General features: G+C 40.5%; 1 protein-coding gene across 7 annotated transcripts in view; it reads right to left on the minus strand.

Annotated features, from left to right (window-relative positions):
- ssbp2a (single stranded DNA binding protein 2a) overlaps positions 1-25847 on the minus strand; it is a 52382-nt gene that overhangs the window by 5337 nt on the left and 21198 nt on the right. For 4 of the 7 annotated variants that reach the window (XM_032516175.1, XM_032516177.1, XM_032516179.1 and 1 more), the window contains 4 exons: positions 23091-23163; positions 19786-19847; positions 19348-19432; positions 1369-1458 (listed from right to left, as the gene is read on the minus strand). In XM_032516175.1, the coding sequence (XP_032372066.1) occupies positions 1369-1458; positions 19348-19432; positions 19786-19847; positions 23091-23163 (310 nt within the window). Of the gene's footprint in view, positions 1-1368; positions 1459-10368; positions 10387-19347; positions 19433-19785; positions 19848-23090; positions 23164-25847 lie in introns of all 7 variants that reach the window. The other 3 variants (XM_032516173.1, XM_032516174.1, XM_032516176.1) reach the window with 1 other exon arrangement.

Here is a 25847-nt window from a genome sequence, read left to right on the forward strand (position 1 = left end):
AACCTGCACATGTCAAGAAGACTGTGTAACAAAACACTATACTTAATACAAGAGATTTTAAAGGGAAAGGTATGCAGCATTTACATACTTTTATCGATTGATGAAATATACTAAAGATAATATACTGTGCTGGGTTGCCAGACGACAAATTATGGTCCTTTTTTTGTAACCCCTTTCACAGAAACAAAAGTGGTAAACAAACTGTATAGAGCAAGCACTATGGGAAGTTTTTTTTTCAACTCTCCAAAACGGGAAATGCACAACTAACTTTTAAATTTCGGGCTCATTTTCCTTTAACAATGGTTCCATGACAGCAGACTCGGGAAGCCAAACAAATTTTTATTGGATTGCATTTATGGAAAAAGACTGAGAGAATAAAAGATGAGGTTGATTAATAATGATGTCAGTGTATGTGTTAATTGTGTGCAGTTTGGCAGCATCTGTGAGAAGCTCTTTTGCAGTTTTCACTTGTCCTCACCACAGACGGTTGCAATACTGTTGCTATGTCTGCTAGAAAAGCCAGTATGCAGTGGTGAGGAAGCTCTACAATAACTTGCCACTAGAGAGCAATGGTCCACTTGTTTTAATCAGGGTCTTTTCTTTGATGACCCCTCTTCTCATCTCCCAGCTGTGCTAAAGAAAGATAAATATAGATAGATTTTAATTCTATTTAAGTAATATAATAATTTACAATGTTGTTTTTTAAACATGTGGGAACAACTATATACAAACTATTGAACACAGAAAGTTACTAAATTAATAAACTAAATAAACTGAAATAAACAAATGACGTTAAAAACGTGACGTGTATGTATTTGTGTGCGCATGGCTGTGTATTGTCAGTACATTGTCTGTGATCTGTACTGTTTTTGCCAATAATATTCAATTTGTCACAAAATTCACCTGTGCATGCTGTGATATTCTCTGATCTAGTCCATATGCAAAACATTTTATGGAGCCTGAACGAAGAACTGGCAATCTGGCCATTGTTACGTTTCTTTAACCGATAGGTCTTGACAAGACCTTGTCTTCAAAGAATAATCAATCTTCAGAAAGAGATGGAAACGGATGCTTGGAATTCTTTGAAAGCGGAGCAGAGAAATACCTATGAAGGATATCGATCTGCGTGTCAGATGCGAGTGTCTGAGTTTGACTGATAATGATGGTTAATCGATGTACAACTGGCAGAGTCCTTCTGATGGAAACAGAGATGATCTGCGGCGTAGCTGCATGTCTGATTTTTTGTAAGCGAGACATTTATTTCTCGTGTCAGAATCTTTTCTTTCCATTTTTTGACAAACACACACGTAGTGCCCCAACACACACAGATTACTGCAGATTATATACACTGTACTGTAGACCACTTACCTGAAAGAATCCTGGTGGGACCGGCCCCACTGGCATGCCCTCTCCTGGGGGAAGGTTCCCAAGGACGGGGCTGGGAGCTGCTGCAGCACTCTGAGAGATGCAAACACACAACAAGTCATTTTTTTTTTTAACTGCATTAAACTTCCAACTAAAACCAGTCTGCAGAAACTCATCACCTCTTTGCTCAGTAGTGGTGGAAAGTAACTAAGTACATTTAGTCAACATATAACCTATGTAAAAAATTGAAATATTTACCAGCTGCGACAGCAACACTGGTATTGTTTTCACCTTGTGAGTTGTGTGTGTGTGTGTGTGTCTCATTATGGCAAAATGTGGTCCTTGAGACACCTTCTGTAGATGGAACTACCACTGAAGTGAATATGATTACTTTGCTAAAGGTTTATATTTCTGTCTGCAGACAGTAACTGCAATAGCGTCACAACCGTACAAGATGCAGTCACAAAACTTTACAAGTGTGTAGGTAGTTTGCAAAGATCAAAATGAAAGCCAAGTTCAAAAATGGGTGTGTTTCAAACAAGGGTGCCGGAAACAGAGGAGTAGAAAAGGAAGGGGCCATTAACCCCCCACTTTACGTCCCTGGCCCAATTTGGCGTAACATCTAGTGGGATCCTATTGCAACAAGGTCTCTAGTTAAGTTTTAGTGTTTTTATTTAATGCTACTTTATAGTTTATCTACTTCCACTCTACTTTAGAAGTATTTATAGTACATATATATATATATATATATATATATATATATATGTATTATTATATTTTACTTCTCTACATTTACTTGACAGTTTCGTTACTTTGCAGAATAAGATTATACATGATAAAATAAATATAATGCGCTGTTCAGGATTAAACTACCCAACAAAATATAAAATAGTTAGAAAAATCAGAAGCAACTTAACCAACAGTAAAGTTACACATCAATGGAGAACTGTAAAAATTATTAAATAATGTACTATATACTCTCAATATACTTACATGAGCATTTATTTTGCATTATAAGTACTGAACTTTTACTTCTGATACATGCAGGTGCATTTTCTTAATAGGCACTTAAAGTTAAAATCGCTATTTTTACTTAAGTAAAGGATCTAAATACAGTCTCTGCTACTGATGCTCAGCCAACACATACAATTCAGCACCTCTTCTGAACATAACACCGCTGAAACAATACAAGGGTCTTCCCCGTGTCTCACTTGCAGTCTCTCCTTCAGAGGGATATTTCCTGTTTCTCCAGATACCCTGCCATGCTGGCTCACATTTATTTTTGTACCATGTGTTTTTTTGTTGTGCTTGTCCCAGACGGGCGGCGCTGGCATATTTCAGCACAGCCTCTGTCTGCTTCCTGTGGCATTGTACTACTAACTAATCCCGAGTTACCACCCAGCACCAGCCTTTTTCTCATCAAGCCTCCAGACCAGACAACATGCAGTGTGGGAGAGTGTACATCCATATATATAGAACAATAAATAAGTCTGGCTAATATATCGTCCGACATTAGCAAATTGCAGATATAAATCTGTATCTGCATATATGTTGGTTAATCAGTAACAAGAAATTGCAGTGCGGAAATGCCATGAACAGTAAGCACATAAAGCCAGCATGCCTGTCTCCATGTATTTTCTTTTTCAGTATCTGCCCACTCTCTGTCCTATTTCTCTGATCTCTGCTCGCGCTTTCTCTCCCTCTCTGAAGCTCCAGTGAAATTCCCCCACAGTCTCTGAAGTTTCCGCCAGCTGACTTTTTAGGTCAGACAGGAACAAGGTTTAATCAGAGCTGAGATAAAAGCGGACTGACGACACTCCTGTATCCTCTTCTGCTCCACCCCACCACCCTCGCTATTCCTTTTTCCTCCCGCACTTTGCTTCATATCTCCTAAACGTGAATGTTTGGCGACAGAGAACAGGATGCCATGCAGCTTTTTGACTCCATATTCTGCTGCAAACAGAGCTTGTATTTGTCTCAGCAGATGAATGTATGGATGGACAAAGATGGATTTTGTATCTCTATGGTTCAGTGGTGTACAACATCAGGTACAGCATCAAGTGTGTGTTGTGATTTCCCCCCGTCTTTCCTCTTCCTTCTCACACCCTGGATTACCCAGAATGCATTTACTCCCTGGCAGCCTGGAGGTCTGCTGAGTTTACCTTCACGCAAACAGAGAGAGAGAGAGAGCAAGAGAGAGAAAGAGCAAGAGCAAGAGAGAGAGAGAGAGAGAGAGAGAGACAGACAGACAGAGAGCGAAAGAGAGCGAAAGAGAAGAAAAGAGGACAAAGCAGAGATTACGAGTGTGCATGGTTGTGTGTGTGTGTATGTGGCAGTGAGTGTGTGAGTGCACTTAATGTTTGTTTGTGTGGGAAACTGGGGGAGGGAAAAAAATCTACCTGACCTGCTGACAAAGCAGCATTTTCCAAATACAGCAACAAGAAAAATAAGAAAGAAAAAAACACAGCAGGATATATTTGCCCCAAAAAACAGTGCCACCCTCCATCTATGGAAAAGGAAATATTGGCAACAACACTAACTCCTCTGGTGCTGACAGTATCTCTTGATTAAGAATCACTAATCAGATTGACTCAAATGACATTAGAAAATCAGAATGTATCACACTGAGTGGGATTCACTACGCCTTTTTAATTTTTTTTCCAGTTGGTTCTTAAGACACCACAAAGTCAGACAAGTCACATGGTTTGCATAGGGATGGTTGTATGTACTTTGTGCAGCAGCATCTGTAGTGCTGGCCATTTTGTGAAAAAGGCCTATGTGCTTTCTTGCCAAGAAATTAGAAGATTAATACTACTCTCATATCCATAACTACGTATGAAGCTGAAGAAGATGGAGAAAAAGGGAGGAAACAGCTAGCCTGTCCCTGTCCGAAGGTAACATAGATTCTGCCATATTTTGTTTAGTCACAGAAGTGGTCGCTATGGCAATGCACGTCCATATATCTGGGGGATGGAGATGCTGAAATGGGGGTTGTATTTGTTTGGCAATTGAGTTCAAACATCAACAATCTTCGTGCAGCGTTGCTTACTGCACCTTTATGTACTGTACGGTGAGTTCACACCAAAAAATTTGGAATTTCAGGGATACTGTCCACGTTAAAGGTTAATGTAAAAATGATCAGTGAGCCTCTAAAATATTGTTATCACCTTAATAAAAAAAACAGTACCTGTTGGGATATAACAAAAATCCCTGTCCAGCTGAACCACACTAACACATAGAGCCGGAAAATTGTGTTGTACTAAAGCAAATAAGCAAATCATCTTTAAAGTCAGTTCAGTTGAATCGATGTGATAACAATATGAGCGCTCATTCAAAGTGTTGGTGGCAAACAGTCGATAAAGGTTGCAGACACATAAAACCGGCTATTTTTACAGACTAGGCCAAGTTGGTGTTAATTTCAATATTAAAAACAATGCTTACAACTCTCTCGGATTACTAATTACCAATATCTGCTGACTTGTTGAAGCTGATAGAGAATTATTTAAGGATCATTTAATGTTTATTCTATTGGTAAAAACTTAGTGTTCCTGTCAATAAAAGTTACAGTAAACTTGATGATGTGCTAAGACCTTTACTGTACCTTCATTCATACACTAACACAACATGACTGTTGATAATTGTGTGAGACTGCAGGGGCTTCACCTGATGCAATGTGACCACATCAGTGGGGTGCAATTAGCTTGAGTTAGCTACAACAGCGTAGTGACTAGGGCGGTAATGTTTACTGTTGGCTGTCATTAATACACTACGGTAAATTACTTTGAATTAGACTCAATGGACCCCTGTTGGCCAGTTCTGTTGAAATACTGATTCACAGCCAAGCTGAACATATTCCAGCACTTAACCTTTGTAAACATCTCACTCACTCACTCACTTACTTTCTCTCTCTCAACACCAACACACACACACACACACACACACACACACACACACACACACACACACACACACACACACACCACACACACACACACACACACACACACACCACACACAGTTAATGAGGACATCACTAACACTTCTCACATTCTCACACAATGCTTACACTTTTCTGACAAGGCCGAGTGAGAGGGAAAATGATGTATTGAGCTGGTGGCTTGTCAACTATGTATTGTGTAGTGAGTCAAGTACCGCTGATAATACCCATTACACTTGACCTAATGGATTTGATTGCTGATTCAATTTGAGAACAAATTGAAAGACCCATTATAAGACCTAGGTTATCTCACCGAATTGTAACTGGTAAATGAAAGCAAACTTTTTAGTGTTTTTAATTTGTATTACTTTTAACGATAATAATTTGTTAATTTCTTGAAGGTTAAGGAGCATCTCATCCAAACCACTCCAAATGATCTGATCACTCTCTTTAAAACAGTTTAACTCTATTCTGCTTGTATGCTCCAGAGTTTTGCTGCCTCTTCATTGATTCTCTGTCGTCTTCGCCAATGCTGCCTGTCCTATTTTTAACAGAGATCCCAGAAAGATTTAGGTCTTAAGAATCTGAAAACAAGACAATCAATTCATCTGCCTGTCTGTTCAGCAACCATCACATTAAGCCTTTCAATTTCTTTTGTTGCCCAATTGCTAAATGATCTGCTCTTTCTGGCCTGTTGTGTACCATGATCCCTACATTTGTCGTCACTGACTTTGGAACCAAGAGGTGTTTGTGATGAAACCTGAGGCAGTGGAACGGCCCCCTTATGTCCTCAGATGAACACCTGCATCTCCTGGCAAACTCATTTGTTGCATAAATTATTCATACCACCCACCCTCCAGGAGAGCAGTGTACTACAGACTATTATACCTACAAAAATACAAACAAGACATTCAGCACAGTGCACTAATACTTCTGCACTAAAGTATAAAGACAAAATGTTCCCTCAAAAATTAGGGAAGATCGGGGCCTTGAAAAAAATTGTGCCAACGATTCTGATGTCCAAGATTTAAACTGGTAAAGGCAAGAGTCTCTTTTTTCCATGTGGACTGCATAGTCATGTTATTGTGTGTAGGAATGTGTGTGCAACTATTCATTGTGGTAAACAATCCCCAAAGGCATATACATACACCAACAAAAAACATACAAAGTAAAAAAAAGTGTGATAAATGTATGACATGTCAATATCAGAAGGACTTTGGATTGAGCCGTTAAGTTGTCCAAGCACAATTTCAGATGTGTGAGGACTAATGAACAAAAGTAGGAAGACATCAGGCGTAACAACGCTACACCTAATGTGTGCCAAAACGGCACACTTAACTGCAAAACATTCACATTTCTTTCCTCCAATCCCGCATCCTTTGCTTTACAGGATTGCAGAATGAATGCTAAAATATGAGTTGACACATCATGGACAAAACATGTGCAGTAGGTTGTATAGAAAACATTCAATGTATATGATCAAAACATGCTGTGCTTTCCTGTAGAAAACACCAACACTGTTGAAGGAACTGCCGACTACATTACAGTTCGCTGCTTTACAACCTAATCAGACTTTCTTAATCCCATCAGACTAAAGGGCTCAGTAATACTTAATGAGATAACTTGCAAACTCTTTCATCCCTATGTGTTTACTGATTGTATTCCTCGCTAATGTCTGCACATAATGCATGCATACTGTTTGTGTGTGTGTGTGGAGGTGGGGAGTCATTTTCATTCAATACTTCAGAGACCGAGAGACACTCAGAGATGCGTGAGTGGAATCTCAAAAGGCTGTCTGTGTCTACCTTCTCTCCGTCTCTCTCCCACTGACTCAACCTGCATCGGCCGTTGTCTGCTTTCTCCACCTCTCGGTCTCTCACAGGCACACTTTGCTTCATGCACATCTTTGCTCTATCCCATTTTTTTGTATTCTTGTACCACACCAAAGCAATTTTTTCTCTATCACACATCTGGAAGTAGACTTATAGACAAGAATAGGGCTGGTGATATTCTATAATTTCCTTGTTAACAAATCCCATTGTTCCTTCTCCTTGTCCAAAACTGGTAGATGCACACAAAATGGGCCACATGTCATGGGTGACATGTTCCCTCATTAGTGGCAATAAGATATTTATATAAAAATCCCCAAGAAATGTACTCTTGTTTGATTTGATATGATTTAAAAAAAGAGATCAATTGTGTTTTTTTTTCAAATATTTCTATCTCCAGCAGGAATGAGTGGGTTTGATCCAACAGACCATTATTTCATTGTCAATATTAAAGATGTTCTTTAATAATCGATTGATTGTTTGCTATATAAAAAAGCGTGGTGTGGAAGGGTTCCCACTGAGTCACAAGGCCACATGCAGTACAACAGGATCTACAACTGACACACCACACAGGAAGGAACTCCATCCCCCCTCCCTTTTTCCCACTCCCTCCATCCTCTCAAATGCCATTAGTCCACTTCCTGAACAAGGGAGGAGAAGGGATGGAAAGAAGAGATGCTACCAGTCTGCATGACTGACACACACACACACACACACACACACACAAAAGCAAAAAAAAGCTAAAAAACATTCACATACTTACATTAAAGGGTGAGAGCGGAAACACAATAAGAAGATTGATTTTTTTTTGCATTAGTTTGTGCCCAGAAAATAACTTTGTCTATTTGTCTAACTATTGCATATCTACAGTGCTTAGCATAAGTAAATAGACCAATGAAAAAGTTGACTAAAAAGAGGAATCAAAAAATCATCTTATGATCTTAATGACTTAATTAAAAAAAGAGGAAAAATCCAACCTTTAAAAACACATCTTTGTGAATGGCGTGATTTGCATTGAGAGATCATTTTATGGAATGTACCCCATGCCAATCTCTAGGTATGATGACGTGTATGTGATGATATGGGGCTACTTTAATTCCGAAGGCCAAGGGAACTTTATTCAGGATGCATTGTATCCTGGATCCATGAAATAACTGGCCTTTAATAATAAAAATCTGCCTGCCTCTATGGGAATTTAACATAGGGGTGTGTATACTTATGCCCCCTCTATTTTAAGTAAAAACACAAAGTTATTTACAATACATTATTAAAGGTTGGATTTTTTAATTTTTTTTAATTAAGGCATTAAGATAAATTTGCAAAAGATGAATTTTATATTCCTCTTTTTAGTAAACTTTAAGTGAATGGTTTTAACATAAAAAAAACTTTGGCAGCAAAGAAGTAGGGGAGGCGGATGAGATAGAAGTGTGTTTAGCAGCATAGAGATGAGAACGGGTGTGCTCTGCTTTTAACCATGTATTATTCACAGTCTCCTGTGGCGACCAGAGACAGACAACACGCTCCACTGTCCAATCCTCAGCCAAACTCACTTTTCAATTTCAAGGTAGATAGGCTTAAAATGGCCCTCTGGCATTCAAAGCTCCCTTTCCTAACCAAAACATGCCATATGTTACACCAATAAAACACAGCAGTGAATGGAAAAAAAGTGTTCCATCTGTACATTTCCTCCCAGATCTCTGCTGTTTAGAAACAATATCTGGCTGTGTGCAAGCTGCCAAGAAAAAACAATATTATGTGAGTGTGTCCAAGAATGTTAGTTGCATGTTAACATGGGACAAACCCAAGTTGCTTTGGCTGATAGGCCAATGTCATACAACTTAAGTCTTGTTTTTGACATTAGTCCTCTTTAGCATTGACAAACATGGACATTGTAGTTTATTTTGAGGCAATCCCACATAAACTTCCCCACTGCCATGATTATGCACTAGAGTGTTATATATACACAGTATATTTACTGTATATATAGTATATCCATGGCTAAAACTAGTCCCCAATAAATATTACTGCTGTTTGAGTACTATATTAACTACTATAATATAGGAACTATGGTTGGTAATTACTAATACTTACTTTTTAGTGCTAATACAAAAAAAATGTAAAATTTGTCAGCCATCTTTAAAGATTAAGGGCCCAATTTAAATTCACTTTTGCTATTTAAACGGCGGAAAAAAGGGTCCGTGCACAAGGTGCATGGTTCAGAAAGGTTGTACTCAGTGTCTTAATTAATCATCGGTGTGTTTTGTCATTGAATTTGTTGACAGCAATTCTCCTTATCCTCTAATTGCCGAGTTCTGGGAATGTGGCAACATTACCAAAAAGAGATAATATGGAGCAATAAAAAAAGACCCCAGTTGCAATAAACCAGGAATTTCCTTTAACAGGAAAGACAATCTGAGTTGGACAGAAATGGAGGAGGAAGAGGTCAACCTATTTCAACCTGTACAGCATCCTTGGCTCTTGATGTTCACCCTCTCCGTCCTTCCACATCTTTATAATCTTTATCACTTTCAGCAACACATTATCCCGCACTACAGAATTCCCTCCAGCACCCAGGCACTCTCAAGTGTAACATTACTGGTGATTACCAGGTAAAATGGCAGCACAACACTAATCTACTTGGTCTTACTGAGTGATTACAGGTAGGGTTATGTCAGCTGCACAGGGGGTGACAGTGAAACAACTGGCTGTGCTTCCTTATCACTAATGTCATTATTGACCCCTGTAGACATCTCTGAGGCTGCAAGGAGCTGTATAACATGTGAGGTGGAGCCGTGAGTTGATGCACTGTCAGATACACACACTGAGCTGAAAATGATAGTCACTTTGGCGCGGGGGAGCATCACTTCTCCCACCACTATCTCACTTGGTTCAGCGACATGGGGGAGATAAGGGAGATGGACTGAGCACAGAGGAGAGGAAAGGGTAGGGAGACACAGAAACAGATTTAAACGCCCCAGCTTGAGATGAAGAGGGGAAAATATTTCATGGTCTTTTCTATCTGGCAGAGCGATGCAAAGACAGAATCGATTCACCAAAATCCACAGATCGTGTGGTCCTTAACACTGAATGGATTCAATTAATTTCAAATATATCAAAGTGCAGTTGCAAGGACTGACGAGTGGGTTGGAATTAGAAATTTGGCAGAGTTGTTGATACAAAGACTCATCAATCCAAGCCACAGGGAGAAATGGTGAGAAGTCACTCTCTGTGTCTTACCTTGTAGTCCTTATAATGCTAGAGGGGCATGCACACGAGACAGCACAAGATAAGAATATGGGTGTCAACAGCAGAAAAAAGCACTGGGGCTATTTGGGGGTCAAAGAGTAATGTGCTGGTCTGAACATGTCAGCATTCTCGCTTTGCCCTCATGCTCTCCCTTCATAGTCCTGCCGCAACTTCCACAGCTCAATCTCTGGATCACAAATTATAATCCCCCCCCATACACACACACATGGTTGCTGCTGTGTAAACTTTGGCAATGTGCAAAAAATATGATCACTTTCCACCTGGTAATAAAATCCGCCTTCTAAGGCTGCATTCGACAGACCGATTGCATCACACCATTTAGGCAAGAAATGAACTGTGTAGATTTTGAGTGTAGGCAGTGTTATAAAAATTCATGGCAAATTGAAAATTTGCTCCAAATTTGCTTTGGAGTTGAGGAGCTCCCTAAACTAGCTTGACACCAGCTAGCTCTAGGGGATAGCTACATATCTGGCCGGCTAGTCTTGCTCAAAAAGCCCAGTGTGAGTGGACAGTAGCTCTCTCCAGATCTTGGAAACAAGAGATGTTCACATGTACATGAAGGTTTATTATTTATTTCCCTTTCTCTTTAAGACACTTGACCAAATGGTAAAATAAAACGAATAACTTCTGGCACCATTTGGTGCTGTAGTTAACATTTTGATCAAGGTGTCAAGGTTTCTAGGCAACTGGAGCGATGCTTCAGCACAAACCGGAAATGCTCTGTAGATTTACCGCCTCATTTCAGAGACTGCTCAGTTCGGCCTTGGTGGGCTTCGAAGGCTGCATCTCCTGCATTGGAACATGGCTCTCGGAGATCCGACAACTCAGGCTACATTTTTTTTTTTTGGGTGATCTGGGCCACATCTACAAATCTTGCCACATTTTTATAGCAGTGTGTACGTGCATGTGTCAACTGTGAGCGGAACAACATACTAATTGAAGCATTTGATATATGTCACACAAACCACTGAGAATGAATTGTGTTTTGTTGCATTTTATTGTCGGTAATGTGTCGGTGGTTTTGCTTCGATGCTGCCTGCTATTATATCTCTGGCTGTCTGAAGCTCTGTGCCCCACAGTTACCAGGAAAAGGCAGTTACATTAACCGTCCCCCAAATTCACCTATCTATAGGATATTACTACAGACATTTCTGCTCTCAACACAACGTTTGCTGTTGCTACATACGTAGCAGTCTCACATTCCCAGACCTGTCTCCACAGTGCTGTGTCAGCACTGAGCAACTATTTAGAAATCGACAAGGTGGTCAAGGTAGCAGCTGTTGAACGTTAAAGCTTTTTATTTCCTATAAATTCTTCACAATAAAAGTCCCCCGCAGATTTTTTTTTTGTGAAGCAGCAAAATGTCAGAAAATGTAGTGTCTTCATTAGCATGTTTCCAATGTATGATTTATGTTGAGAGTAACAATTCTCTCTCTCTCACTCTCACTCTCAAACCACCCACACACACACACACACACACACACACACACACACACACACACACACACACACACACACACACACACACACACACACACACAACACACACACACACACACACACACACACACACACACGATCGGATCACCCACATTGGCTTTGTACTACCAGGTGGAAATGAGGCCTTGACTAATTTCATCCCAGTCTCTTAAAAATTTGAGAAAATATTAACTTTGACTCAAGTTTGAATTTCACAGAAACATTCTTGAAGTCTTTAGGTAAAGTTGCATGTGTGAAAGCTCATTTAGCACTATAATCACCTTTCCAATATTTACCTTTCCTCATGTGTTGCAGACACACAACACATACTCTTGACTAAGCCCCTTATTTTCTTAATCAATAATAATAACTGCAGTCAAACTGGAAACAACTCTTCCATAGCCCAGAGCTCTGTAAGAGCTTGTTCTCATTCTTGCAACTTCTTGACTTCCCCTGCCCCCAGTTAACCTCTCCCCGCCACTCTGCGCCATGCCCTCGTCTTTGCCCTGCCTGCTGCAGAGCAGCAAGGCGTGCATATGTCGACATCACATTAACACTCCACCTCGTTCATGTCCAAACATGCATGTGACATGACTCAGCGCAACACGCCGGTGGAAAACACACTCCTCTGAGACCAGGGGGGTTTGAAAGAGGAAGGAAGATGATAGAGAACAGGGACATAAATAGAAGAAGGGATGAAGAACAGAAAAAAACAGCTGATGAGCTGATGAGAGAGGATGAAGCAGTGTAGAGAGTGAGAGGGACAACCAAGGGAAGGGAAAAATGGGAGAAACAGTGCGAGTGATTGTAATGTTTTCCTAAAGAAATGCAGAGAAGTAGCATATCTCTAGGCATACATTTGAAACTTCCCTTGTTTTGTTTTACTTAATGTTGGGAGATCATGACGACCATTTCCATCTCTGCTCAACCTATGGAAATACCCGTTCTTTTTCTCCCTTTACTCCCTCTACACTTGGCTCACTCTTCATTGCCATGGCAATGATGTTACAGTGAGTCACTTCCACATCTCCCTCCTCCTCAACACCGCCAAGAAGGAACATGGGAACATGTGAGAGAGCAACAGAGAGACATAGACAGAGATAGAGTGGGAGAGACAGACGAGGAGAAAGGGCTCTGTTTCCCTGGAAACAGACTGGGGGTCTCCCCAACCCCCATTGGTTCTCAACTGGTTGCTTGTTACCCACAATGCTTGGAGCCAACAGAGTCTCTGTTTCTAGGTTGTCTGTGTCCTCTCTGTTTTGCTTTTCTCTTCATATGCATGCGCACACAAAACACACATGTTCAGTTCAAAATTCAAGTATTTTATACCACTGAATTAAGTGTTCATTTTTTTTAGATTAGTTTTATGCTCATTCATTATCAGATGATAAAACATCAGTCCAAAACAGGATCTTACCTTATTTTGTTTTGTAATTATTGCAGTTAGGAATGACTGAATGTGCAACTGCAAATGTGTTGGTGTTTATAGCACTTTTTGAAATATTTTAAGATAAAATACAATGCCTGCAGGTAGAAACTGGAATAGTTTTAGGAGCCAACAAATAATCAGTTTATAATTCCTTCCAGTAAGAGGCAAAATCATCTTTAAAAGGTTGCATGCAACTGGTGGTAATTGAAACAATATGCAACAAAGGCTTGTAAAAACAAGTTATAGATGCTTCCGCTTAGAGGAGTTTAGCTGAAATTTGAATTGATAGAGCTTGTTGGGAGGCAGCTTTGCCTGAGAAGACGAGGGAACAAAAGTCCCAGAGTCAATAACGTAGCTGCGAGGAAGTTAGATTGTTGCGGTGGAATATTGATTTTATTAGATGTGGGCTTCTAAGAGTAGCTCTGAGCAGGATAATTGTATGTAGGAGGGAGCAGTGATTTAAAGCATTCAAAAATGCTTTCAAATTGACCAGTTTTGTGAATGAGTTTTGAGACAGAAAACAAGTTGATTGGACCGGGTGAATCAGAAGTAAAAACAGGTTTTATGTTTAGAAACAAAGCTTGTACCAAGGAGCAAAAACATGGTGATGGTCAAGTGTGTGTGTTTGAGTGTCCTTCTGTTTAATGAAACGGCAAACATTCATACTGTACAGTACGCATTTGTCATTGCAGACAGGAGCTGTTTTTTCAGTTAAGCCCCAGGGTCACTGGACCATCCTCTCCCTCTGTCAGACACAGACAGCGCAGTACAATATGTATGCACTTATTTTTCCAGAGTGCATCATGATGCAGATGAATAAAACAATCCTGCATTACTACATATTTACAAACAGTATGTATCCTTTAGCTGTACAATCAAGTCAGAATACGTGTGCTGCTGTTAAATTGAGTGGTGTGAATACATTTCCATGCATGAGTGAGAGAGTTATGAATGTTAAATCTGGCAGTGTGAGAAGGAGCATCTTTATCAAAGGGGGTTGCTGTTGCCGCTGCTTCTTCTTCTCCTCTAACTGACGGGTGCCTGCTATCTCCCACAGCAATGCCACACAATACCAGGCTCTCCTCGCCTTAAATACTCGCTTGTACACTAACACGGCTGCCAATCTAAAGTTTCTATAGCAGTTTTACCTATTTAGTTTTGTTTATATAAGTAGCAAAAAACACAGTAGTTCCAAACTTGGCATTGTCCCCCCTCCTCCCTTCTCAAATGTTTCCCTTGATATTTTTGTATTACTTTTTTTTTTCTGAAATTGTGGACACATATACACCTTCATCCCTCTAAAAATAAAACTGCCCACAATTTAGGCCCACACTATGGCCCTGACATGTCAAAAGAGAGCTCAAATGACATGTTGATCAATCATTAGTTTATTGACAGAAAATGAATCCACAACTTTTTGGATAATGGACATTCATTTTTCCAGAAGAAATGCAAATCATTTCTTTGTTTCAGCTTCTTTGTTGTAATTCCTAGCAAAGTGATTTTTTTTGGTGGGTTTTTTGGGGGGGGGGCAGTTTAGACTAGTCAGACCAAACAACATTTTAACACAGTTTTGAAATTGAATGCTCATCTTTTCCTGTCACCCTGTGAGGCTGCATGCCCGGCTGATGTGTTGCCTGGTTATATTTGCCTACTTGTCTGCTTGTTGACTGAATAGCATAACATTCCCTTGTTTTTTGGTGGGGGCGGGTCTCTGTGGGCATCCATCACACATTAACACTGATGTAAACATGTAAAGCTAACAGCTCAATCAGTGGGATAATGGTAATTGTACATGAAGACCATAAAAAAGACTCATTACAACCTGGAAATTTCAGTTCACAGCATATTTTCATTAATCATCTTTATGCAATTACCCTTGGTTCTTATGGGAGGACTCATTTCTCAACAACTTGCTTCAGTTAATCAGCACATTCTAATCTGAGGGCTGCACAGCACAACCAGTACAAATGTCGGACACTGATAATCTCCTGAAATCAGAAGTGAGATATCTTTCTGTTCTCCCAAACTCACATACTTTTTCTAAATCCTCAGCCCTTCTACCACCAGTCTGCTGCTCTAACCTCTAATCGCTCTTTTCCAGAGCTTGCAAGAATAATCCACTGAGGTAAATTTGAACATGTATAGTGCAACTGTAGAAAACTGTGCAAACCTAAAGTGCCACGAGCAAATACACAAGAACGCACATATGCACTTAACACAATGTGTATGTATGTGGAGACGTTTGTATCGACCTTGTTTCAGTACTGTAAATATTTAAAGGGTCTAAATGTCTTACTGTAGAAAAAAAATGTAGCTAATACATTCAATAGTCTTTACACAGGTCTTACAAGCAATGTGATGCTGGCTCGATTCTTTCTAGTTCCTCTTTAATTTGCCCACATTTTGTTAAAGATCACAGAAATTAGTTGAGACAAAAGTTTGAGAAACCACTCATTCCCAAACACATTATTATTATGTCTCTCCATTTAGGAACTATCATGATCCATTGCAATAAATCTGCATTATAAAGTGACAGCTGTTAACTTTTAAACCCAAAAGACTATCCGAAAGCAAAAGACAGAAGCCTGAAATGACCCGCATGGATTGTCTCTAATAAGGCAATTTCCTGGCCAAGCATAAGCATTTAAAAATAACTTGTTTTTATGACTTCATGGCCCCTCACAAATGGAAACTGCTCATTTAGTATCAAGAACACAATTTACAAAGCACTTAACAGAACTGTAAACGGCCTTTCTGAAGCCTGAAAAGCCTCGTCTGAGAATGGAAATCAATAGCATTGCATCTCTCCTCACTTTGTTCATCAGTCTTTTCTTTCTTTCCCTTTTAACATTAGATTACTGGATTACGGTCCTAGAAGACCTTCCTCACACACTGAAATCTGGTGATATGATTGACACATACAGTACACAACCGCATGCAAAACTTCATGAATATGTAACCAGACGGAACAGAAACACACTGTTAAGACGGTTTCTTTAAATTAGATTTACTCAACGTCAATTGTATCTACAGTAGTTCAAACTGGGATAATTGTCCAAATCAAAACTAAAGCCTTGTCACAATCCCATCAATTATCAAAGGGAAGGGACCCAAAGATGATTTGAATGAGCTACATATCCACAGCATTAATAAGGACTTCACTCAGAAATTATCTGAAAATAATTACCATCAAATGTCTGATTAAAATCTCCATCAGTCTCAAATTCAGGAGACTGAAAGAGAGACACCAGCATCGAATTAAGGCGTGCAACGTTTTCCAACGACTGCCACCGTGGTTGTCCCCTCATTGTGTTTTAATTGAGAGGCAGATATGTGGGTAGTAGTACCTCTGATTGGATCGGAGACGCAGCGCAGCATTGGAACAGTTGATTGAAGTGACCTTGCTCTAATTACGATTAGTTAGTAATTATAATTCTTTGATTACACCCATGCAGGAAATGTAAGAATAAGATGTTGCTGGTGGCCTTTACTAATGACGTTAAGATTCTAAATGATGCCTGAATTGAATTTATTCTGATCAGATGAGAAGAAACAACAAGATTCTCTTGTTGCCATTTCGAGTACAATTGAATCAAATCACTGTTAACGTGTTTTTGGTGTTAAAAAGAGATTAATGAATCCATTTAAAGCAGAAGTGTTGGACACTTTGTGTCCTCTTTTTGACTCATTCTCATCCCTCTATCCATTTCCACAGTCCCCTGTTTTTCTCCCTCTCCCAGGGCTGAGGTCATGCTGCCCTCCAGCTCCCTTCCTCGCCACCAGGATGACATCATCACATAGCTGCCTCGTCCTTGGAGTGCCTATTCATCACCCTGATCATCATTGCCGGCATCAGCAGCATCACCTGCGTATGCGCACACATTTACACAAGCACATACACCTACTGTGAGAAGATAAAAGAGAAGAGAGCCTCTATTGGTTCTGCAGGATTGCAAGACTCAAGGAAATAGGGAGAGATCCACGGAGAGGGAGAGGGAGAGAGAGAGAGAGAGAGAGAGAGAAGAGAGAGAGAGAGAGAGAGAGAGAGAGAGAGAGAGAGGAGGGACAATCCTGCTGGGGTAGGCAGAAACCCCTGACCTGTGCACTTCCAACAATACATTTCAACAAACCACAGCACAGACAATTGTGATGAGTCAGACTTAGTGGGAAAACAACAACATAAAAAGCAGATGAGAAAAGACCCCTCCACACCTCCTGTCCTCCTCCACATGGCAACTTCCCACGAGGAGGGCAGCACTTCCTCTCTTCTAGTCACCCGCTAATCTAAAACTTCAAGAGCTCTGGCACTGCTCACTGTATTCCGGTTACTGGATGGTGCATGACTGAATAAACCAATGCCTTGATGTGCGCGAATTACAGAAGTGAAGTGGAGCCACACAAAAACACAGCAATAAACAATGTTTCCAACACACTGTCTGCCTGCCCAGTCTGCTCTTCAGTATAATGTGCTCACAGTACTTTAGCCTGATATGTGTGCGTGCAGCCTTTAATAGATGCTGTGCTCTGGTAGAATATAACTAGCAGGTACTACAAACCTTAAGCAATTCTCTTCATTTCTTTATCACACAAGCATTCAATTAAAAACCCGTTCTCACTCCCAAATCATAAAGTATTGACGTTTGGACAGTGGCTGTCAGCATCTAAAGGGACGAAAAAGGTGCCCTTTGTTTGTATAACGTACTGGGGAGAGCAGCAGCTACATGGGGTTTAGCGAGTAGTATGTAAGGAAGAAATTCCACGCATGGAGGTTGGTCGGATGGGTGGATGGGTCAAACACTTTCACCCAAGGAGACCGGGGTTCCTCTCCCGCGTGGCACTTTTACTGAAGTCGCTTCCTTCTTTAACCTAACCGCGTGTCAGGTAAACGTAAGCCCATCCACTACCTTTTCCTTAAAATAACAGCATCAAAAGGGACGCCAATAGTCCCGACCAAGCGCATTAAGATAAGACGCAAAAGGAGAGGCACCTGACCAGGCGTCCGTATTTTTGAGATGGGAGTGAGAATGTGTTGCAATTAAACACCCTTTCAGATAAAAGATTCAGAACTAGATTTAACCATTTCACAAGGTTGTAAAGACAAGTTGCAGCCATATGATAACCAAACAGTGTTAAGTATGTTGTTCTGGGGATAGATGTGAGAAACCGATGAAGGTTGGTGAATCCACACTCTCAACCTTAAGGCCTAAAAGTGCACCAAAAAGTTCCCCTCAGGTTTAAATCCTTAGCCTCAGTATTTTTGGTATCAATGTTTTGGTTATCATAATGACAAAAAAAATAGCTAGAGGCAAACCATTGTTGACATTGACATCATCCATATTGCTCTTTGGATGATTTACAGTAGTGAGCCAAATTATTTTAGAGAGTGTGTGTGGTAAGAAAAACACTAGGAAGTAGGAAATGGAGACACTTGAGCGAGGTGTTTTCTGCATTGCTTTGAGGAGAATTGGTCAGTCTTGTCATTGTAGCATTTTAAAACACATCAATTGATCAGTATTAATATTATGGCGATACAAAGCGTTATGTCATTATGTAATACATACTTGTTTGAATATGTACAAATATATAACTATGAAAATGTGAAATATCTGTAATGCAATATTTTTTAGACCCTGATATTATTTTATCCTGCCTTTTGAAGGTTGTGGCAGGTAATCTTTAACTCATTTCATATCATCAACAGCTTTAATTTCAGTCCGCAAAGTCTTATTTTATTTCACAATGCCATTTTCCCCAAAGAACATCTTAGTTCATACTGCTTCTCATTCTCACAGTACTCAATCAAGACAAACAAGGCAGAGCCAGTTATGTAACTTCCCTCGTCATACCAAAGCAACAGCCAAACTTAAAAACGACGAGCAAAAACTTCATAATAATGGGTTGAGTCCTGAAAATGTTTCCTAATATTTAACATTTTGGGTTTCGATATAATCTGTATCTCCCTGCATAGATTCCTGCGTTAATCGGAGAGTGCCATTAAGCCAGAAAGGGCAAGGAAAGCTACATTGGTGCAGACTCACATAGTCATGGAAGGCCTTGGCCTCACTGGAGTGTTCACATGTGTCTCTTCTCTCTGGAGCCGCACAGTACAGGTCCCAGAAAACACTGCAACACACAGAGAGGCAGCCAGAGAGAAGCATGATGACAAAACAGAAACATTAAAGCTTGCCAGATAAAAATGAAAGTCCATTTTAAATGTCAGGGGAATCCAGCATTCAGGCAATAAGTGCAATATTATTATTGTCATTGGAAAGGACAACTTTTGGCAACTGCGTTACAATTTGCACACAGAAACCTGAGGAAGAGCTTTTGGGGACAATTAATGAGATGAAGATAAATTAAAACGGAAGAAGAAGGAGGGAGAATGATTATTTTAATTAATATTGTCAGTGATGGAAATGAAGAAAAACAGCATGAAGAGGAATGTAACTTGAATCATTAGACATAAAAACACTCACCACCACCATGAGTGGAGGAACCCCGGAGGTTCTCCTAATGTGATGTTCTTCTCCCATCGGATCTAGAAGGACAGACAGACAGAGAAAATTAGATGCTTCTGAAACTTATTAAAGGTCCCATAACATGGTGCTCTTTGGATGCTTTTATATAGACCTTAGTGGTCCCCTAATACCATATCTGCATTCTCTTTCCCAAAATTCAGCCTTGGCGCAGAATTACAGCAATTAGAGCCAGTCCCACAATGAGCTTTTCTTAGTAGGTGCCATCTCTGAGTCTGTAGCTTTTTTTGGAGGGGGGGGGGGAGGCTGGGGGTGTGGCCTTGACCAACTGCCACTTTGCTCATTTGAAAGCCATGATGTCTCGCTCTCATGGGTGGGCCAAATTCTCTGGGGGGGCAAAGAAGAGAAAGGGGAGGAAACGTTGCCCCTTATGATCGGCCCATCTGAGCTTTCATTTTCTCAAAGGCAGAGCAGGATACCCAGGGCTCGGGATCATAGGCAGGCTGGGGGAACTCATATTAATGTTAAAAAACCTCATAAGGTGACATTTTCATGCCATGGGACCTTTAAGTATTAAAACATGCCTGATATCTGAATTATCTGCTTTGCAAGGCTGAAGAGGGTGCAAGGGAATTCTTATAATACATGCCATTATGTAATTATATTATGATTCTCATGCCATGGAATCTTAAGTAGATAAGTGAGTCTATGTGTGCCTGAAAGCCTGTATATTCACAAGTATGCAAGTGTGTGTGTAAATGTGTGTGTGTGTGTGTTTCTGCATCAGTTGACATTGCATTGTCTGCGAGCATAAATCATTCCTACTGTCTCATTCACTCTTTGCTTCTTTCTGACTTCCCTTATAACTGCCCTATATCCTGTATTCACTCCTCCATTCCCTTCTTCCTGATGTGTCCATGTCAAGACAAACTTGTTTATAGTCATTCTGAATGGCCACACTCAATAGTGGGGAAAAAGCCAGCCAGGCATAACAGTGCATACTCGCGGACAATCTTTTCTTATCAAAAAGTGACAGAACTAATAGGGTGGAGGATACAAAAGGTTAACTGACAAGATAAAAATTTGCCTGCATGCGGCAATTGTCACATCAGCCAGCCAGAATGACAATTGGATAGAAATGAGAAGCAAGTTTTGTCAACCAGACACTCAAAGCAAACAAACAAATAAACCAGGAAACAATGTCTTCTGTCACTATTACAGTTAAATAAGTATTCCAAAATAAGGTTATGCATATAAATGTGCTTATTGTCTGAAGTCAAGGACCCACTGCTTCAAAAATTAAAATCAATTTTGAGTGGTAAATCTACCACCAAAATCATTGTGAACTGCATAATGACCTGTGCAAGAACAGAAAGATTGACAGGTGTAGCAGTAACTAGGAGGCGGGACTTAGAAAATGGTCAATTCCAACGCTGAGTATTAATAAAAGGTGCGGCTTATGAAGACACCATCTGACAAACACTTCTGTTGAATCATTTTGACACCTTAACACCTTGGTCAAAGTCAGTGAGTGACATGAGCACTGACATCACCCACAGTAGGAATGATTTATGCTCGCAGACAGTGCAATGTCAACTGATGCAGAAACACACACACACACACACACACACACACACCACACACACACACACACACACACACACACACACACACACACACACACACACACACACACACACACACACACACACACACACACACACACACACACACACACACACACACACACACACAGTCTGGCTTCTCCTAGCAAACTCTGACGCTATTGTTTAGTCTGCCTCTCCTCTCTATAAACAGACTTACATCACTCTGACTTTTAAAGTGATCTCACAATCGTTTAATTCCTTCCATTGAAATGTTTCATGCGGGTAAAAGAATGAGAACATTGTACCACCTGCTCTACTAGCAGAGTGTGCAAGCTCTAAAATAACAGGAACAACTGAATCACTGTCAATCTGACCGTCCGGACCTCAGCTGCAGATCAGACACGGTTTAGAAGGAAAGCTTTGCTTTGAAGTCCAGGAACTGCCTCTCTTTGTTTATCCCACATGCTTTCAATCTAAGTTAGCAGTTCTAGTAAAGACATTGGGTAACTTGAAACATTATAGGCAGCCAGCAGTTTCCATATAAACCATGAGAAATAACAATTTACCTTCTCATAGTTGCTCAAATGGTACAAAAGATGTAGAATAGGCATGACACCCCTCATTTCTCACATCAAGTTGACTGTAGCTCAGACCAAACAGATTGCAGACATTTCGGGTCATGACACTTTTTAGCATGTTCTTTAAACTTAACTTAAAACTGTAAACAGATGAGGATGATAAAAAGTGTGCTTTAAAGATGGTTTTACTCCACCCAACTACTCTTAAAAGAGCTACTTCATGGGATGATGTTTACCCTGTTTGCTGATGCATGCACGCCCATGTGTATTGTAGAAAAGTGGCTGTGTTTATACTTGTTGCAGTCTTAGTTAATGCTTTCCCAAACTTATATGTGACATTGCCTATCCCTCTCATCCGGCACATCTGCCAAAGAAAGAGCAAGTGATATGGCAGAGAGGAAACGGTGTCAGGGAGATTGGTGTAAACACACACACACCACACACACACACACACCACACACACACACACACACACACACACACACACACACACACACACACACACACACACACACACACACACACACACACACACACACACACACACACAGTCAGACTGATGAGAATTGGTGCCAGCTGATGATGTACACTTTTCCATCCCCCTCTCTTTGTTCTGCTCTTTCTCTGATGTATAACCAGCCTCTGTCTCCTACGTTGTAATTTACCGTCATTTACAGCGAAGCACCAGAATCAGCTGACCTCATTTCCACCCTGTCACCTATTAACCTCTGCAGAATTATTGGGAGTACAAGCTCGCTTCTCAAAATAAGAGCGGAGAGATCCTCAAAGAGAAAGTGGAGGAATCAGAGGGGACGACAATGACATAGAAAGAGATTGACCGAGATGGAGCTGCTGAGCGGATCAGTGAAGGATGTCAGTCGCAGACGGCATCTCCAAACTGAGCATCGTAACTCTCCTTGTGCTCCAGCTCCAGTCCCACTAAATGCAACGCTGACGTTAACTAACTAATATGTTGGCTCAGCACTGTAAAGCCAGACTAATTCAATTAGCTGCAACACTCACTGGGTCAGAACACCTTTTAGAGTGGACACATAAAGTACATGGGCTGCACTCTCAGACACAAGCACACACAAATACATGCAGCATCTTTGTGACTTACCTCTGAGAGAAAGGTCTGTGCTGACTTCTGTGCTCCTACATGCAGCAGGTACTCATACACATACAGAGCTAACCTGCACGTACAGATAAAGAACACAGAAGGAGGGAAATTGGTCAGTTTGTACATTGAGCTCTAGGTGAGATAAAAATGGTTATAAATCTGAGAAATTTCACCAATATGAAGAGTGAACACAAACAGATGTTCAGTAAGAGCGAGACAGTTAAGAAAAAAAATCTAAGCATTTGAAAACCCCCAAACATTCACCTTACGTATCCTAAGTTTAAGCATTTATGAGTTTCAAGTTCTAACTTTGGGGCCAGAAAACCACTGCTTTAGGACCTAAGGAAATTATACCACTCCTCATTTAAGATAAATCCCTATTTAAGAGGGAGTTTTTCCCCGGCTTGATAAATATGAAGGAGCCAACTCATGGATACGACTTGCCAAGTGACTCCTAGATATGCAGTGATTTTTGAGGGCGTCACAGTTCGTTACAAATCTCATGAGAAACAGAAAGACACACTCCAGCTTAGGAGCACTAATCATCTCCCGAATCCAGGGCAACCTTTTAAGAAATTTGAAATTCACCCGGCATTATGCTAAAGTTAAAACCCACCTTAAACATATGGTGGTATGATAAGTGATAAGAGTACCCTTGGTGGGACTGCACTGTAAAACATCTCACCCTTGTGCTTCGGGGTCTTCACAGACTTCCTTCCATGGCTTTGATTGCAGTAAGAATTAATTACAGGCTTGATTTGTTAATCAATTCTCCTCCCAGTGTGTCTGTGCTGGTAACAGCAACTTAGAGAAGAAGGGGGGTGATGATCTACTGGGTCAATAAATACAAGATAAACATTGATCCGCAGGAGATCAATAGCAGATCACACTGAGTCCTAACAGCACCCTGTAGATTTGGACAGGAGTCTGGTGTAACAACATACAGTCACTGTGCATGGATAATGAGATGTTTGTAATGAAGGGGGCAATGAGCAGGTACATTTGTGCCTGATGCTCACATTTCCCCGAAAATCAATATTAACTAGGTTAGGGGCAGATTAGTGTGATTCATAAGTGATGTAATGTTCCTGAGATGTATTGTATATCTATTGAGCCATATTAGAAAATACACGCTCAGTTAGAAGTTGGTGAGCTGAGATAAAACAGGACCTCAAGTGTGCTAACTAAGCGAATTGTTGGTAATATTCGGTTGTAAAGGGCTTCACTCCTGATTATTTTCATTATCTGCCAATCAGTTAGTTGATTTGTCATCGTCTATAAAATGGCAGAAAACTGTTGATATAAGTGACAGGGTGACATTTCTAGTTGTGTCAAACCAACAGTCAAAAAACAAAGATATAAAGTAATTATATATTATTATATATGACAAAGAAAAGAATCAAATTCTCACATTTGAGAAGCGGACATGTTGGACATGTATGCATTAACAATGACTTCGATTATTTGTTGATTAAAATCAAAATAGTGGCAGCAAAATAGTTCTTATGGAATTGATTACTTTGACAAATCATTTTAGCTATCCAATATACAGAAAACTGAAGCATGAAGCATGACAGCACAAGCTTCGACCTGAAACCTAGTGTGTTGGTGAGTGTTTGTGCATACTGTATGTGTATAATTATGTACTGTCATGGGTTGAAGATGTCCTCATACCTCCACTGAAAAGGTGCTACCAGGCGGCTGTAGCCGATCCCCACTACTCCTATACTGAGGTAAAAATAAACTCCCCAGACAGCCTTGTCTGCCTGTCTGAAGATGATGGACTGCACACCTTTCTGCTCTGCACACAGGTACTCTGCCTCGACCCCTCCTCCTCCCCCATCCCCTCCTCCGTTTCCATCGCTCTTCTTCCTCACTTTTTAGGCTCTCCTCCTCTGTTTCTGTTCCTTTTCTGTCTTGATGGCGCTGCGTTCATTTTGCACTCTTTTTGGTAAGAGGCCATGCTTGTTTGATGATGAAAGGACGAAGGGAAGCGGCATAAAGCTCTTTCTCACTATCCTCCCCTCCCTCTTGCCATCCCATCCTCTCTCTCTCTCTCTCCATTCCCCCCGTGGCCTGGCAGTAATGTTTAACCAAAGAGATAGAGACAGAACGTTTCACAGGGACGAGGTTAACAGAACAGTGAGAGGCTTGACACAACTCTTGACACCTCGACAACAGAGCATGAATAAAATTTGCAGCCTTTTTTTCCAAGGCACTGTACAACTCTGAACATTTCTAGTCAAAAACTCATCCAGTCGCTTTTGTTCTGCATTGTTTTCCTGTCAACCTGTCTAAATCTGTCACTTTTGCCTGTGAACCCGAGCATCAGCTACAGCAGCATCAGGACATAACTACGTATTTATTAATAGTGAAAGATCTCATGTATCTGCAATGAATACATTCAGAGCAATGGATGTACTGCATGATGAGTTCATTGTGTCGGTGGTAATAAAGAAAGAAATGAAAGCTTATCCTTAGCTTGCATTGGCCTGTGTCCAGTCAGCTGTCCATTACCTCATACAAACATAGCTTCGCTCAGTAGCTGAAAGGTTTGACTTGATTGATTTCACAGGATCTGTAAGATGTGACCTTTGGCCTGATACAGAGAAAGGGTCGAAGGAAGTGAGGAAACCCAGTAAAGGTAGAAGCATCAGGAGTAAAGGTTATTTAATGAAATAAAGAAACACATTACAGCGTAGCAAAGGTAAGCAGGTTCATTTAGTTTTGTAGAAAGATAAATGGAAAGGAAAAAAA

Source organism: Etheostoma spectabile, chromosome 5 (assembly GCF_008692095.1).
Source record: "Etheostoma spectabile isolate EspeVRDwgs_2016 chromosome 5, UIUC_Espe_1.0, whole genome shotgun sequence".
NCBI classification, from domain to species: Eukaryota; Metazoa; Chordata; class Actinopteri; order Perciformes; family Percidae; genus Etheostoma; species Etheostoma spectabile.